The sequence below is a fragment of the Lepidochelys kempii genome, chromosome 3 (assembly GCF_965140265.1).
Source record: "Lepidochelys kempii isolate rLepKem1 chromosome 3, rLepKem1.hap2, whole genome shotgun sequence".
Classification (NCBI taxonomy): Eukaryota; Metazoa; Chordata; order Testudines; family Cheloniidae; genus Lepidochelys; species Lepidochelys kempii.
This window is the reverse complement of record NC_133258.1, coordinates 150963608-150980343: the sequence shown is the minus strand read 5'-3', so window position 1 is coordinate 150980343 and position 16736 is coordinate 150963608. Positions and strand designations below refer to the sequence as shown.

General features: G+C 48.7%; 1 protein-coding gene across 1 annotated transcript; it reads left to right on the top strand.

Moving 5' to 3' along the window:
• The first annotated feature begins 14397 nt into the window (after positions 1-14397).
• On the top strand, positions 14398-16736 carry SAYSD1 (SAYSVFN motif domain containing 1). The gene is made up of 2 exons (XM_073338558.1): positions 14398-14629; positions 14923-16736. The coding sequence occupies exons 1-2, from the start codon at positions 14486-14488 to the stop codon at positions 15256-15258; spliced, it is 480 nt and encodes a 159-aa protein (XP_073194659.1). The 5' UTR covers positions 14398-14485; the 3' UTR covers positions 15259-16736.

Sequence of the window (16736 nt, the reverse complement as noted above, 5' to 3'; positions counted from 1 at the left end):
TGAAAGTCGGGGTGCTTATTTACTGCGTGAAAGTTGACAACTGTGCACCAAACTCCTCGGAATCCCCCTGCACTGCCTGCCCATGCTGCACAGTTGAATCATGGCCATTTTGATGAGGCAAGAGCTCTTTAGAGGTTTTGTTCCTGTCTGCAGGTTCAGCCTAGTCACTTGTCCAATTCAGAGAAAGATCTTCATACTCACAAGGACTAGAAACTAACTATTTTAAAATGAAAGCTTAAATTCTGCAGAAACCGTGGGGCCTCTAGAGCAACATGAACTGGCTCAGTCCTGCTCTTTTTGTTAACCTTTTCCAAAATGCCTCATAGGACTGATTTTACCCTTTGTGAGGCCAGAGGCCCCCGAAAACACTGGGGCCTGTTACAGGAACAGCCCCTTTCAGTACATCTAACAATGTACCTAGGGAACTGGACTGATAGGGGAGAAAGGGGCTAAAAGAGCAGTATGAAAGGATCTCCTAGTGGATTTTAAGACGTCTCTAGTTACAAAAGACACTTTTCGTTGTCCCTGCCATGGTCTTTGAACTACTCCTTTCCCAAGGAAGAAGTCCCCTTCTTGGCAGAAATTTGGAAGTTCTTAAGATGCACAACTTCTGCTGTAACTTTCTCTTGTGTAAACTTTTCCCAGCAAAAGGAGCATTTGACCCTGGTAGACCTAAACAATCACTTTTACATTCCAAAAACACTTCATTGTTCCATCCTTTGAAAATTTGTAAAAGGACTTTGGCCTGGATGCTTCCTTGGCATTGGTGCGCAGTGCACCAGCTTCGATCCAGGAGGTGCCAAGGAAGGACTCTGAGGTAAGAGACCCTCAGCTCTGGCACCAAAGACCACAGCATGGGAGCAGTCACGGCACTGATCAGTCTCCTGTGCCAAGGAAGAAGCACAGGAAGACGGACGGGGGCGCTCCCTGTCCCAAACAGCGGAATGAGAGCTGCCCAAGGGAGGGTCACCTCTGCAGTACCACACCTCCCCTCCTGCTCAACAGCCAGCACTGTTGACTCCGGACTCACAGGAGGGGCCGTTGAGTCTGGTACCACCAGAGGAGATCCAGGTGGAGTATTTAGACCTTCCTTCACACCTGAGACTTACGAGGTGGCCCAGGACCTGATAACTCTGACAGGTCTGCACTCTCCCGATCACAGTGACAGTGCACTGGCCGAGGATCCAGGCAACACAGAGGCCATCTATGCAGTCCAGGGGAAAGCCAGCTATGACTCGGCACTGATCTCCATCTCCCCAGCACTGACTGGCACAGCGCTGCCATTGTCTCCACGCGCAGACTCCTCGGAGTCTGAATCCGAGATGGATTCCCATGTGTCTCAGAGAACTGGCACTGTAGCTGCTGACACTCAGACTGTGGGGATGATGCAGACCTTTCCCCCGGTGCCATGCCCAGCATAATGGCCGGTACCAGCCCAGATGCCGGCACAGTGGCCCTTCTGGACCCAGTGGGCTTACCATTAGTCCCAGGGGTCTGTCTCGGGATGCTCCTTCTTGGTCGCCTCCGAGAGAAGGACTGCGTCCAGGGCCAGGGATCTCTTTTGAGCATCAGCCACTGGTACCGCCGCTAGCGTCACCGTCGGTACCATGCCTGCCACTGACAGCAGGACCGGCATGGCATCTGGCACAGGTGCTATGATCAGTCCCACCTTCAACTCCTGAGGCAGGTCGCTCAGAACCTTGGGATACAGATGGAAGAGGTCACCGAGGTGTCAGACCCAATGGTGGACATTTTATCCCCGGCAGGACCCACCAGGTTGGCTCCAGACTCGTTGGTGGGTGTAGCTGTCAGAGGGAGAGGCAAGGGCAGCAAGGGCCTACCCCTCAAGCTAAGGATGTGAAGAAGCTGGACCTCTTCAGGAGGAAGATGTACTCCAACGGAGAGCTCCGGCTTCAAATTGGAAACCAGCAGGTAATCCTTAGCTGATATAACTTTAAATCATGGGGTGCAATATCCACATTTTCAGACCTTGTCCTGCCAGACTCTAAGCCGGAATTCTCAGCTCTCATGGATGAGGGCAAGACAGTCGCCAGGACATCACTGCAAATGGTGTTAGACTCTGTGGACTCTGCAATGCGAGCTATGTCTTCAGGCATCGCAATGTGCCGTTGCTCATGGCTGCAGGCCAGGTCGTCCCCGGGGAGGTTCAACAGACTATCCAGGATCTCCCGTTCGAGGGCACCACATTATTTTCTGAGAAAACTGACTTGAGACTCCACAGTTTGACAGACCCTTGAGCCACTCTGAGATCGCTGGAGCTGCACACTCCTGCCACCCAGCATAGACAATTTAGGCCTCAGCCCACATCCCGACCATATCAGGGGCAGTCTGGACAGGACCAGAACTGCAGACGACCCAGAAATCAAAACAGCCATCGCCAACCCCAACCCCCGAACAACCGGTGATTTGCGTCGTCCAGGCAACCACCAGGCCCTAGGCAAACCTTTTGAGGATGTGCCCAAGGGCATTATACCAACCTATCAACTGGATCCTTCTTTCCCCTTTTCAGCACATCTATCCCATTTCTACTGGGCGTGGTCTCAAATCACCTCAAAGCGTTGGGTCCTCCTCATGGTAGAAATGGGATATTCCCTTTCATTCTCTTTGCACCCCCTCCTTCCATCCCCTTTCTCGGTCCCTCTTCAGGGACCTTTTTCACATCTAATCCAGGAGGTACAAATCCTCCTATCAACAGGGGCTGGGGAGGAGGTTCCATTGGAGCTCAGGGGAAAGGGGTTTTACTCCCAGTATTTCCTAATACTGAAAGCAAAAGGGGGCCTCAGACCCATCTTGGACCTGTGCAATCTCAACATGTTCATGAAGAAACTAAAGTTTCATATGGTCTCTTTGGCCACTATTAACCCTTCTCTGGATCCAGGAGATTGGTATGCCACCCTCGACTTGAAGGACGCATATTTCCACATTTCCATATTCCTGCCCCACAGGCGCTTCCTAAGGTTTGTAGTTGGGGGCACCCACTACCAATTTACAGTGCTGCCGTTCGGCCTATCATCAGCACCTCAGGTGTTCACCAAATGTATGTCGCTCATGGCCGACATTCTGCAGAAAAGGCAGGTTCGGGTATTCCCATACCTAGACGACTAGCTAGTCAAGGGCCGCTTCAGGACACAAGTGGATTAACAGGTCACCCTCATAAGATCCACTGTAGATGCATTGGGCCTTCTCCTAAACATTCAAAAATCAACCCTCACCCCTACTACAGAGAATAGAGTTCATAGGGGTGGTGCTAGACTCGAGACAGGCCAGAGCGTTCCTACCTCAGTCCCGCTTCCCGGCCGTTCACGACATCATACAGGACTTCGGATGAACCTATAACCACGGTATGGAGTTGCTTGAAACCCCTAGGACACGTGGCATCTTGCATGTATGTAGTGCAACACGCAAGGCTCAGACTCAGACCTCTCCAGACTTGGTTAGCATCTGTGTATCGGCCAAGCAGGCACAGCCTAGACAAGGTAGTTACCCTTCTACTGGGGGTTCTCAAGTCTCTTCAGTGGTGGCTCAACCCGCACTTGATGTGTTCAGGGATCGCATTTTCCAAACCCCACCCCTCACTATGTCTGACCACCCATGCCTTGGCCATGGAGTGGGGGATGCACTTCAGAGAGCACAGAACTCAGGGCCTCTGGTCTCCAGAAGAACTGATGTCACATCAACATCAGGGAGCTCAGGGCAGTCCTGCTCACATGTCAGACTTTTTGGCCTTTTCTGGAGGGTATAAGTCCAGACAGACAATACAACAGCAATGTTTTATATCAACAGATGTCAGGGAGCCTTCAAGCTCTGGGAGTTCTGCATAGCACACTAGATACTCTTGGAAGCATCCTATTGTCCTGGGTCTCAGAACCAGCTAGCAGACTTTCTCATCAGGTCTTTTCACGATCATGAGTGGTCTATTCGCCCAGACATAAGCAATATCTTCCAATGCTGTGGCGTTCCCCAGATCAATCTGTTCGCCACAAGGGGCAACAGGAAATGCCTGCAATTCTGCTCCTTCCTGAACCACAGCCTGGGCTTATTTGCAGATGTGTTTCTTCTTCCATGAAAGGACAACCTCTTCTACACATTCCCTCCTATTCCGCTGGTTCACAAGGTCCTCCTCAAGATCCGGTGCAACAGAACCTCTGTGATCCTGGTGGCACCAGCCTGGCCACATCAGCACTGGTATACCATGCTACTGGAGATGTCAGCGGATACTCCAATCACTCTACAATTTAGTTCCAGACCTCATCACTCAACATCACAGCCATCTTCAACATCCCAATCTCTAATCTCTCCACCTCACGGCTTGGAAGCTGCGTGGTTAAACCCACTAGAGCTCTCATGCGCAGACCCCATTAGGGAGGTTCTTTTGGGTAGCAGAAAACCATCAACCACAGCTACTTACCTGGCCAAGTGAAAAAGATTTGTTATTTGGTGCTCGCAGAGCCGTATCCCTCCAACACAATCATCCATTCCCTTTATCTTGGGAGGGGGATCAGGGCTCCTAAACTTGGAACAGCAGGGCTTGTCTCACGCCTCGATAAAGGTTCACTTGGCTGCCATCTCAGCTTTTCACCCAGGAGAACATGGCCACTCCATCTTCACTAACGAAATGGTGCGACAGTTCCTCAAAGGGTTGGACAGACTGTATCCTCAGAGCCGGTGGCCCACCCTAGCTTGGGACCTTAACCTGGTAGTCTCGGCTGACGGGGACCCCCGTCCAAGCTCCTAGCGACATGCTCACTCTCTCCATCTCTCTCTCTCCCCTATAAGGTGGCTTTCTTGGTTGCAGTAATGTCAGGCAGGAGGGTGTCCAACCTCAAGGCCCTCACATCCGACCCTCCATATACCAGCTTTTACAAGAACAAGGTGCAACTGAAATCTCAACTGGCATTCCACCCAAAGGTGGTCTCACATTTCCATGCCAAGCAAGACCTATTCCCTTCAGTCTTTCCCAAAGCCTCATGTCAATAGCTGCGAGCAGAGACTCCACTCCCTGGCCGTGCGGCATGCACTGGCTTTTTATATTGAATGAACTAAACCATTCTGCAAGTTGAACCAGCTGTTTGTTTCGGTGGCAGACAGGATGAAAGGCGCCCCGGTGTCCACGCAAAGGATATCATCATGGATCACGTCCTGTACCCAGGCAAGTTACAACCTGGCAAAGGTCCCTGTCCCCGTTCTGACTACACACTCCACCAGAGCTCAGGCATCCTCAGCAGCCTTCCTGGCCCACATCCCGATCCAGGAGATATATAGAGCGGCAATATGGTCCTTGGTTCACACCTTCACTTCCTATTACGCCATCACTCAGCACGCCAGGGATGATGCAGTGTTTGGCAGGGCTGTGCTTCAGTCAGTGATTCTATGAACTCTGACCCTACCTCCTAGGTAAGGCTTGGGAGTCACCTAATTGGAATCTGTATGAGCAAGCCCTCGAAGAAGAAAAAACGGTTACCTACTTTCTCATAACTGTTGTTCTTAGAGATGTGTTGCTCATATCCATTCCAAACCCACCTTCTCCTCTGTCGGAGTATCCCACAAGGAGGAACTGGAGGGCCTTATGTGGCACCATGAAGATGCAACTCCAGGGGCCTCCCAGCCGACCCGACAGGTGCTGCTAGGGCAGGGGTAGGCAAACCTTTTGGTCTGAGGGCCACAGCGGGGAATAGAAATTGTATGGTGGGCCATGAATGCTCATAAAACTGCAGTTGGGGTGTGGGATGGGGTGAGGGCTCTGGTTGGGGGTGCAGGTCCTGGGGTGGGGCTGGGGATGAGGAGTTCCAGGCTGGGATTCAGGGGTTTGGAGAGCAGGAGGGAGATCAGGGCTGGGGCAGGGTGTTGGGGCAGGGGGAGAGGCTCAGGGGTGCAGGCTCCGACCAGCACTTACCTCAAGCAGCTCTCAGAAGCAGTGACATGTCCCTTCTACGGCTCCTACACAGAGGCACAGCCAGGAGGCTCTACATGCTGCCCCATCCACAGGCACCGCCCCTGTAGCTCCCATTGGAGTGCTGGAGGGGGCCATTGGAGCGTGTAGGAGCCGGAGCAGGGCCATGCTGCAGTTTCTGGGAGTCTTGTGGCGTGGCCCCAACCCAGCACCCCAGCCGGGTGCTGCCCTGGCAGGAGTGGGGCCGAGCTGCATGGTACAGCCCCTGACCCCGCTCCCCAGCAGGAGATCGCAGGCCGGCTTAAAATGGCTCCGGCCCACGTGCCATAATTTGCCCACCCCTGTACTAGGGAAAAACCTTCCGGCAACTGTGCACGCGGTGTGCACACACCTAATTGGAATGAATATGAGCAACACATCTTGAAGGTAAGCAACTTTTTTTTTTCTCGGTCTGGTGAACAGGCTCTGAAATTCTGTGAGATACTCTTAACCAGACTTTCCTTGCCAATAATACTCCACCACTGCCACTTTGTGGACATACATATTGTAGCATCTGAGAGATCTGTATTTTGTTGTACATAGGTGGGATGTTAGAACTAAATGGCAGGAAAACCATCTACAGAGGTTTACTTTAAAAGAGTTTCTTTTCTGTATAAGACTTTACACAGCTGCTGCTGACTTGGCTAGGAGGAGGCTCAGCTTGGCCCTGATCTTGTTCTTTTTACTATTGCCATACTCAGGGCTGGATTAACTTTTTGTGGGCCTGGTGCCAAACATATTTGTGGGCCCCCCTGGGGAATGAAGGGCCCAGGGCCAAGAGCACAGCAGGTAGGGTAGATGTGATTTGAATCTCTCGTCAGGAAGACTCTATTTAATCATGGTTTTCTACATAAAAGTGCAATCTTGTTGGTTATTATAACCTTAATACATATTCTTCAACTCAGAGATAGATGTAGGTTTCATTTTTAGAAGGTACACGCTATACATTTTTTAAAGGTGATTTATTTTGAAAACTTTTCAGATGAGTTTTACAGCTATATCAGAAAATGAATGATTGTTTGGTTATTTCATTTACCAAAGATAATTAAAGCAGATATTTATGAAGTCATTGGGAGGTGAACTATCTCCAGTTTAACAGGTTAATCATTAATATTTGGATGATTTTCTTGCCAGGCTGTATTAGGAGGAGAACATCACCAGACAGACATTTAAATTGTTTTATTTAACTAAAACAACAACGTTAAGTATTCTGGATTTTTTTCTTCAACAGCAAACATAATATTTTAACAAAAAAGCATATAGCCCTCGCTTCTCACATTTATCTCCAGACTTCTTCTCCTTGTCCAGATCTGTTCTGCCCCCAACAATCTTCTATTCATTGAACTTTCTGAAACTTTTCACTTTTAGAGAGAGAGATAGTCAATCCCCTATGTACACAAATTTGCATAGGGACAATAGAGTTGAGGTCTGTTATTTCTCTATATATTATTTATTTATTGAAATATTTTTGCTGTTAACAAGCATGTTACCTCTGGAGACACAAATCCACAGTTTGAGAACTGCAAAACTAAGCATCTCTGATAGTATCTTCTAGACTGAGCACTGAGTCCCATTGGGTAGATAGAAAGATTAACCTAAATCTATACAGAAGCCTGTGGAACCCCATACGATTGAGCCCCTAATCCATGAACTATTGGAACTCATTTACAAAACTTTTCTTAAACATTACATGAATATATTGCCTTCCCCCCCCACCTGCCTAAGGCTCTGGGAAGGAGTTTGGGTGGGGGAGGAGGTCTGGGGTAGGGGATTGGGGTTCAGGCTCTGGGAAGGAGTTTGGGTGCAGAAGGGGTGAGAGGTTAGGCTCTGGGAGGGAGTTTGGGTCAGGGAGGGAGTCAGGGGGTGCAGGCTGTGGGATGGAGTTTAGGTGCTGGGTGCAGGCTCTGGGCTGGGGGAGGCAGTGTGGGTGCAGGCTCTGGGAGGGAGAAAGGGAGAGGGGTGCAGGCTCTGGGAGGGAATTTGGGGCAGGAGGGGGTGTGTGGGGAGGGGGATGCAGGCTCTAAGAGAGATTGGGGGGAGGGGGTTGGGGTGCAGGCTCTGCGAGAGGGTCGGGGTGTGTGGCTCCTACCTGAGGCTCCAAGGTGGGGAGGGCCAAGCCGGGCTGCATCCACATGCTGCCGCCGCATGGACCACCCCCACAGCTGCCCATTGGCTGCAGGAACACTCAGGGCGGGGGCAGTGTATGGAGGCACTGCCCTGCCCCGCCCTGAGGCTGCAGGGAGGGGTCGGCAGACACGTGGCGTGAGCAGGCCATTGTAAATTGCCTGGGGGACGCGCGTGGTGGGGAGCGTCCAGGGGCGGCAGGCGGGGCCAAAGGAGAGACCCTGCCCAAAATTGCTGGAGCCCCGTGGGCCACATTGGGAAGGTTCTTGGGCCACAGATGGCCCACGGGCCAGGAGTTTGAGACCTCTGTTCTAATCTAATAAAAAGGAACCAATATTCACTCTGTGTCTTTAAAAGTTAATTCTCCAATGTTAGAATTTTAGGAGGAAAAATTAATCTAAATTACAAGTTTAACAAAACAAGTGTCTCTTCAGTCCATTTACTAATCAGCGCTAAATAACATATGCAAAAACCTCTGTAAGGAATTAGACAAGTCCAAGTCTACCCACTCCATTCCATTTAATACACATTCTCAAAAACTAAAGCTACTGCAGCCTTTTCTCCCTCAGCTCCATAGAACTAATGAAGTCAGATCATTACATTAATAATCCTTTGCCTGAATTAATGGCACTTAGCTAGTCCGTATGAGTGGATGTTAATGTCATGAAAGAGAAAGTTCCTATCAATTAATGAGAGGAATACATCTGTACTCAAGAGAATTAATGGAATTTGATCATCAATATTATTTCAGAATAGTATGGCATGCACAAAAATGGATAGAATGGACACTTTGTGAGGCTGAAAGGGCTTTGGAGCAGCATTTCCATTAAAATTTGACTTCTATTGGACAAAAGCTCTGATTAAGGCTTTATTATTGAAGAAATGGGTTGTGGTGTGGTGGTCCTGTTTGAGTGATGTGCCAATTTCAGAAAGATCACATCTAATATGTGCCCAGGGGGGTTGAATGTTTCTCCATCCCTTTAGGTCAGCTAAATTAGGATACAAATTTTTTAAGAAGAGGTTTTTCTGGTGAAATTTCTATTGCGTCCTGCTTCCAGTCATCTCAAAATACCTCAAGAATAGCCTTTCAACTCATTTTCTAGCCCTTCTGCTTCCAGAAGGAACTAAAAAATGCAGACTTGTGAAAATGAAAAAATAAATGACTCTTGTGCAATCACTTAAAGATTAATTTTACATTTTGGACACAAATTGGAGTAGATTTTTATTTTGTCAATCTTTACATCACAGAATTTATTCCTGCTGTTTTGCAGATTGTATATGATGTCCAAAGCCACGCATGGTGCTAGTTTTAGAAGTTCCTGAAGAGGGAAAATGAAGCAAAATGCAGCCAGTTTCCCACCTGTTCTAATGACCTATGTGACTCTGATTTTGTAAAGATTATTTTACATCATAGGTATGAAGATGTTCACACTTGGTTAGGGGCATAGGTATCCTGCAGAATTTCTGAGCGTTAAAAATGTCTGAAGAATAAGAGAGTCTCCTCTATTTCACTTGTTTTTTGCCTGGACAAAAATAAATCAGTAACTGTGCTGCTTTGCATTTATAGGACACAGCAGTCATGGTTTGGCACAAAGCTAAGTAAAATCCAAATTCTTACAATGATCTGCTGTTTCTGAATGCAGATGGACTGTCATATATTATTGTAGCTGTCACGCTGTCTGCAGTGTCTCACCAGGAAACAGGGCAGACACCCCCAACTGGTGGTATAATTTATAATTAGATTTCACCATGCCAGTAACAAATTTGCACTCCTGGATCACTATACTAGTTTTACCATAAAGTCCCCTTAGACTCTCTGCCCATCCTGCATTAGTCCATTAGTACTCTGGATCTCACACCAAAGACAATGCTGGCAGCCAATTCTCTAGTAAACTAAAGGTTTATTAACCAAGAAAAAGAAATTAGAGTTATTGGGAGGTTAAAGCAGGTACGTTAACAGATAAGTCAAGGTTTGTAAGTCCAAAATGGCAGCAGAGATTTAGTAATCTGCCAGTTTCCCCAAAGTCTTCTCCGGGCTACCCAGAATAACTTTGGGATCTCTGTTTTCTTGTTCAGTTATTCTGTCCTGTTAGAATCCAAACAGTCCAGAGCCAAAGGAGCTCTTTGAATCAGTACTTCTAGCTTCTTTTCACAGACAACAAGCTGACAAGTGTCTGTACTTACACAATGGTCAATTGCTTTGCATTTAGCACTCCTCTTCATTTCCATTTGATGAGTTATGTAATCACAGGGATATACATAATGACTACCATTACATTATAATAGGAATAGATAAGTGAAAACAACACAAGTAATGTTCCATTAGTTTTCATGAAGTTCTGACACCTGAATACACTCTTACATTAACACACGCTATTAATTACCAGGCATGCATAATGTAAATATAATGTAATAGTAAACAACAGGCTAGAGATAGTGAAAACAATACAATTAACGTCTCCTTTGAGCTGTTGTTAACACACAAGTGAATTGGCCTGAACATATACTAATACATTTAACTCCTTTGATAGTCACATATAAATGAATTGGCCTATAGCGATGGCCTGAGCTGATCTGTCCATGTGACAGTTGCTATTAAGAATGACATGCCAAAGATATAAGAAAGGAACAGGAGCCAAGAAACTAAGTTAAAAACAGATCCTTTGATTGCAGCAAGAATAAGAGATTCACATTGAACTAAATCAGACATAGCCTGATCATATCTTGCCATGCTTGCGTGTGTGTGTGTGTGTGTGTGTGTATAGCATAAGCATACTTTGAAAATGATATTAAGCAACTATTCTTAAGTCTCTTAAAGGAGTAGCCTTTTAAAAATGCTTAGTTTACTTTGAACAGCTAATCAGATTATGTTTATAAACATGTTGGACTTTAAATGGAAACTGACAAAGCTCCCAGCAACAATGCTCCAGCTTCTGGCAAGTCTACATATCAGCTTCTTGCTTTAAATGAACCTGCCTGAGGATCCAGTGTTAGGGCTTGTTGGGCTGCACAGGCCATATGGTCATTATAACTGTGGATAGACGTGGCCCAGGTTGTTTTGCCATGGGGACTATTTTTAAGCAGTTGTTGGACACATTGAAGAGCTACTTAGGGATGGTCACGTAGCGTGGGTGGACACTCGTACGGATTGAATTAAGTCTGTGTGTTTGTAATATACAGTTAAGAATGAAGTTACAATTGCACAAAAGTTAAGACATTCAAAGTTAAGGTTCTCATAGCACCCTTACCTCTGTCTTTAACAGTCAGAAAAGTGAGTTGCCTCATATCAACAGAACACAGCATAACAAATATACTATATAGACTTTGAGAAGAATTTGACAGGAAGGATTATAAATTCAATACCAAACTCGTAAGTCATATGTACAGATATAATTAATCTTTACTATGTGTCTTTCTCATACTAACCACTTACTGCTGATGTACGTGTGGACTCATCTCTTTAAGTGCTTGTGGTTTTGTCCGAACGTCAGTGCTTCAAGTGTGCTCTATTTGATATGTTCATCAGCACCAGAAGGGCATTTTATCCCGCATACTAGATACATCAGGCAGCAAACCAATGTCCTATGCATGCTTTTTTAAAACATTTGGAATGTTATTTCCAGACCACGTTTATTTAAACAAGGGAAACATTTTGATTCATCATGGCACAGGTGTGACGCTTAAAGTTTAAAATAAAATTGATCTGTAATTGAGTGTAAAATATGCAGCTGAGAACTGTCTTAGTTGAGAAATAAAAAATGTTCCCACCCTAAAATAACTCAAAAACAGCACCAGGGATTTGTATTTAATTTTCCAAACACTGAGCATGAGAAATTTCAGCCCTCCCCACCCCCGCCCCAGGTCATTTCTGAAAGAGCTATAAGGAACTGGAAATTACAGAATAGCATGGAAGTGATATCTCATTGGTAACCAGAGCATTACTGCCAAAGCGATAATAAACCCACAGCCACCTACTATAAGCTAGTTTGTATTTCAGAGGTGTAATGACAGCAGCAGAAAGTTGAAATAATGACTGACCCAGCTTTCCATGCTGTTAAGTTGTATTTAAAAAAAAAAAAAAGGCTAGCTCGATTTTACTAGGTCTAAAAAGTCAGTTTGTAGACAGTGCTAATTGGTCTTGTAATCCCATAGGCTTCCGTCAATTAAAATAGTTTTGCTGCCATTTATGCGTAACCTGTATGCATGGGCAGTGCGTGACTCTTGCATTTGAGGAGGCTGGGCCTGATGGCCTGAAGCTCCCTAGAAGTAGGGGCGGCCACCAGGGCCCAGACTGTGGTCCTGCCCCCTGCTCTGCCCTGAGGCCTGCCCCCGCTTTGCCTCCTCCCCATGAGGCCCTGCTCACACTCCATCTTAGGCCCCACTCCCGCTTGCCCCCCCACACACCTGCCGCCTCTCTGCTCCCTCCCCCGATTGGCCCCCCCCACCCACCATCCACACCTCTCTGTCTCTCAAGGGGCAAAGAGGTGGGAGCAGGGGGCCATGGAGTTAATTGGCGAAGAAGCACGGGTGGGTGGGGGGTATAAGGGAATAGGTGGAGTGAGTGCAGGGCCTCGGGGGGGGAAGAGGCAGACAGGGGTGGGAAGAGGAGCAGTGTGGGCAGGGCTACCGGGGAAGAGCGGGCTGCAGGAGCGGGGTTTTGGAGCGAAACTTGGGCAAGGCCACAGGCGCCTTTTCGGCAGTGGTGCTCCAAAGGTGGCAGGCTAGTGGTGTGCCTCCAAAGGGAGGTGCGCTGCATCCTGTTTGTGGAGGCTTAGCCTCCCCTGGCCTATACCTGCTGCCCATGCCTACACGCTGCTTTCTATCTTAAAAGCTGTGTTTCAAACTCTGTTTTTGAAGTATTTAAAGGGCCTCTCTTTAATACCTATTACTACAAGTGTTGTTTTCAGTTGTTCCAGTATCCACTGGATAGAGGAAGCTGCTATTAAATTAACATCTATATCTTACTGTCTTTCTCTCTCCCTTTGCTGTGATCACTTCCAGGCATTTAAGGGGCACTTCTCATTAGATTGGTGGTTTCCAAACTTTTTTTTGTTAAGCCCCTTTGGAAATTCATGTCCCCTGCATGCCCCCGCTCTTTCTAAGGAGGCCTGGGCTGGAAGGATGCAGTATCTGTGGGAGCACTGGGAGGAAGGTACGCACTATGAGGAAGTCGAAGAAGCCTTCCGTTCCCTACTGGAGCAGGAGAGGAGCAGAAGGCTGCATCCCATGAGCATCTGCCCTCTTCCAAGACGAAGTCCAGTTGAACTGGGCTTGGTTTTTTTGTTTGTTTAAAGCTGCTTTAATATTTTGAGGCGAAGGATTGTTTTATTTGGAGGTCGCTTACTTGGGTGGGTTTTTTTTTTGTTATAGGTGTCTTGAACACAAAGTTATAGTTTAAAAATGGCTGTAGGAGTATTTTTAGTGATTGACGGGAGGGTCAATGTACATGCGCATCTTTAGCATTTTAGAATCCTTCTATCCCTACTCTGTCAATTAAGAAAACACACCAAAATTTGTGAACTTTCTGGCCTGCCCACTGGACATAGCCTATGCTCCAATTTTTTGTCCCATACCAGGCTATGCTTCAACAGTTCAGCATTGGAATGTATCACAGTGAGGCAATAGAAACCACTGAGGATGGAGAGAGCGAGGATGATCTTTTTAACAATGTAAGTACACGCAATTATTTTAATATTTTTATGGGTAACAATGTATGCAGCAAAACTAGAACTACTAAAAGAAAATGGCATTTGTATAAACATCCCCACTCCCCTCCCCCTGAAATGAAGTTTGTAAGGTTAGTCCTTACAAAAAGAAAGGCTTTGGCTAACCTCCCCTATGCCTTGTCTCATACCATAAAGCCCGGGGTCTATCAGTGAAAGGCAACAACTGTAAAACCCATCAAAGGAATGAGCCTAATCCATGGCGCTCGCCCTCTGGCAAACAGCTTAGTTCAACTCAAACCCTGATCAGAGCTGCAGGTGCCCCGTCCCCCTTGCAAACGTGTGGGGCTGAGTGCCAGCCAGGCCCCTGCAGAAGAAGGGGATGGGCCCCACCTCTGCTCACATCCATCCGCCTCCCCTCGGGAGGGTCCTTCATCTGCGCCACCCCTGTGCATCAGGGCACTTGGGCCCTGCCAGTCTGTGGCTGGGCCTTAAATCGGCCTCGATTGAGGCAACAGCCCTTGGCCCTGGCCCCCAGTGAGTGAGCCTGGCTCCCCCTCGGGTGCTGGGTTCCGCCCCCTAGCGTGAATGAGCTGGAGAAGAGGAATCCTAGCTCCGCCCCTTACGGCTGGGGGCGGGGCGGCTCCTCCCCCGAGCGCTCAGTGACGTAGGGGCCCTGTGGGCGAAGGGGCCGGTTGCGTCAGGACGTGCAGCCGCGGCGCGGGCCGGGCCGGGGCCGTTGGTCTCCATGGAGCGGAGGCTGGCGCAGTTCCGAGCCGCGCGCCGCGCCCCCCAACCCACAGCGGCCCCGGCAAAGGCGGTGGCGGCTCCAGCTAGCGAGCAGCGAGCAGGGCCGGAGGCCGCCCTCGGCCCGCGGGACCGCCCCGCCCAGGTGAGTGGGGGGAGGGGGTTCGGGCCCAGCCTTGCCCGGCCCCGCGCCCAGCCTTGCCCGGCCCCGCGCCGCCCTTCGCGGGGTGGCGCCGGGACCCCAGCGCTGCTGCCGGTACCACGTGCCGTGGCTCGTGCTCCTGGGGACCTCCAGCGGGGTGACCCTTGACCCCCGTACCCGCCGCCGGTCCGAGGCGGGCGGTGTCTGGGAGGCCGGCGGGGGCGGGGTTCCGGAGGAGCGGGGCAGCCCGGCGCAGGGCCCCTCCCCCACACACCCCGCCTGCTCTTGCCCCTCAGGAAGCGGCGCGCAGGCCGGGACCCCCGCGGGACGTGGCTGCTGGAGCCGCCGCCCCGTGGGGCGCCCGGGCGCTCCTGGCCCACACGGCGCTGCTGAAGTTCCTGCTGTGGCTGGTGCTGCTGGGGCTGGCCGCGGAGCTGCAGTTCGGGCTGCCCTGCTTCGTCCTGTCGCTGTTCTACTGGCTCTACGCCGGCACGCGCGGCCCCGGCGAGAGGCGGCCGGGGGAGAGAAGCGCCTATTCCGTCTTCAACCCGGGCTGCCAGGCCATCCAGGGCACGCTCACCGCGGAGCAGCTGGAGCGAGAGTTACACTACGGACCCGCGGCCGGGAGGTAGCGGCTGGCGCCAGGGACCTGGGGGCGCAGCCTGCCTCGCAGTAGCTGTGGGCGCGCCTCCCGCTCCGGGAGCTGGCGCTGCCTCAGGCTGCTTTGCCTGCGCTTCCCCTGTCCTGCCCCTGCTCGCTGCCCTGCCTTAGGCGCACTCCTCAAGCCAGGTGTGAACTGTATCCTCCTGGCACTTCAAAACCAACAGTTCTTCATGGACTGAGCGCATTCGAGTCTATGGGACAGTGCAGGGAACATGGACTATAATCCAGTTACTTCTGTGTTGTGGGGAAAGCTGAAGATCAAGAGGAAGCTGCAGGCATGTCGTATGGGCACCTGGCTGCAACAGCAAAGCAAATTCCCCAGGAAAAATGCTGAGTGGTATATATATATTGGGGAAAAATTCCAGATTACAGGACTGCAGAGTCCCCAGGGCCCTGATTGTAATGAATAGGGCATTTTACACCTCTGAGCTACATTCAGTTTATGGTTTCAAGGTTCTTTCTGCCAAAACCAAATCTGTTTTTTAAATTAAATTTGAAATTTGGGAACGCAGTTTTGCAGCAAGGGGTAAGTTTAGCTGCTGGAGAATCTTATTTAGCTCTAGTGAGGCTTTTAATAGTATGATTAATAACTGTTTTTCCTCGCCCTTATCACTGTAATTGCATTTCGGCAGGCTGCTAGTCCTGCCATTTATAAAGAGATGATTGTGATAAATGAGGCAGAGAACTGGAGATGGTGAGGGAAAGTCAGCTGACTTGGAATCCATAATTTTCTCATAATATTCCTAATTATGCAGATTAAGGAATAAACTCTTCAACAGAAGAGGTATTGAGCCCAGCACCCCACTGGTCCAGTAAACTCCTTTATAATGCTGCATGGAGGATGGGTTATAGTCTGCACTCAGCCAAGTTAAGTTTACAGCCTGTAATGTAAGGTTTGATTTTCCATCTTCTTACTTAATCCTTATGGGAATGTGATTTATTGTAAAATAATTATCCTGCTTTAGAATCCTGTCCAAGAGTTATTCCAGTTTCAAGGTAAAATGTAGGCTTCAGGAGATGAAAAATAATCATTAGAGCTTCAAACTCTGCCAAGACTGCCTACTTAATGAGCAGTGATCTCTTTATAGTTATTGAGCTGTTCACAGCTGTAGATAGGTGAGCTCTAATACAGGAAAAAATACAGTGCTATTTTGTCCTGGTTATTGAATATGTATAATTAACTCCTATTCCAAGAAACCATTTTGGTTTCTGGCTGGACAGACAACTTTTATCATCATTGGGTATTCAACTTGAATTGTTGGAGGTTCTTGCCTCTGGCAGATGCTATACTTTAAACTGTGAGAGGTTTCTCTAGTACAAGTCTCCATGGAAGGGTTTACTCCGCTAACCTGTGCCATGGCTTTTCAATACTGACTAATGTTAGTAGGTTTTCCTCAAATGTATTGTATCATGATGGGATCATACCCATAAAAAAAAATCAAATGTT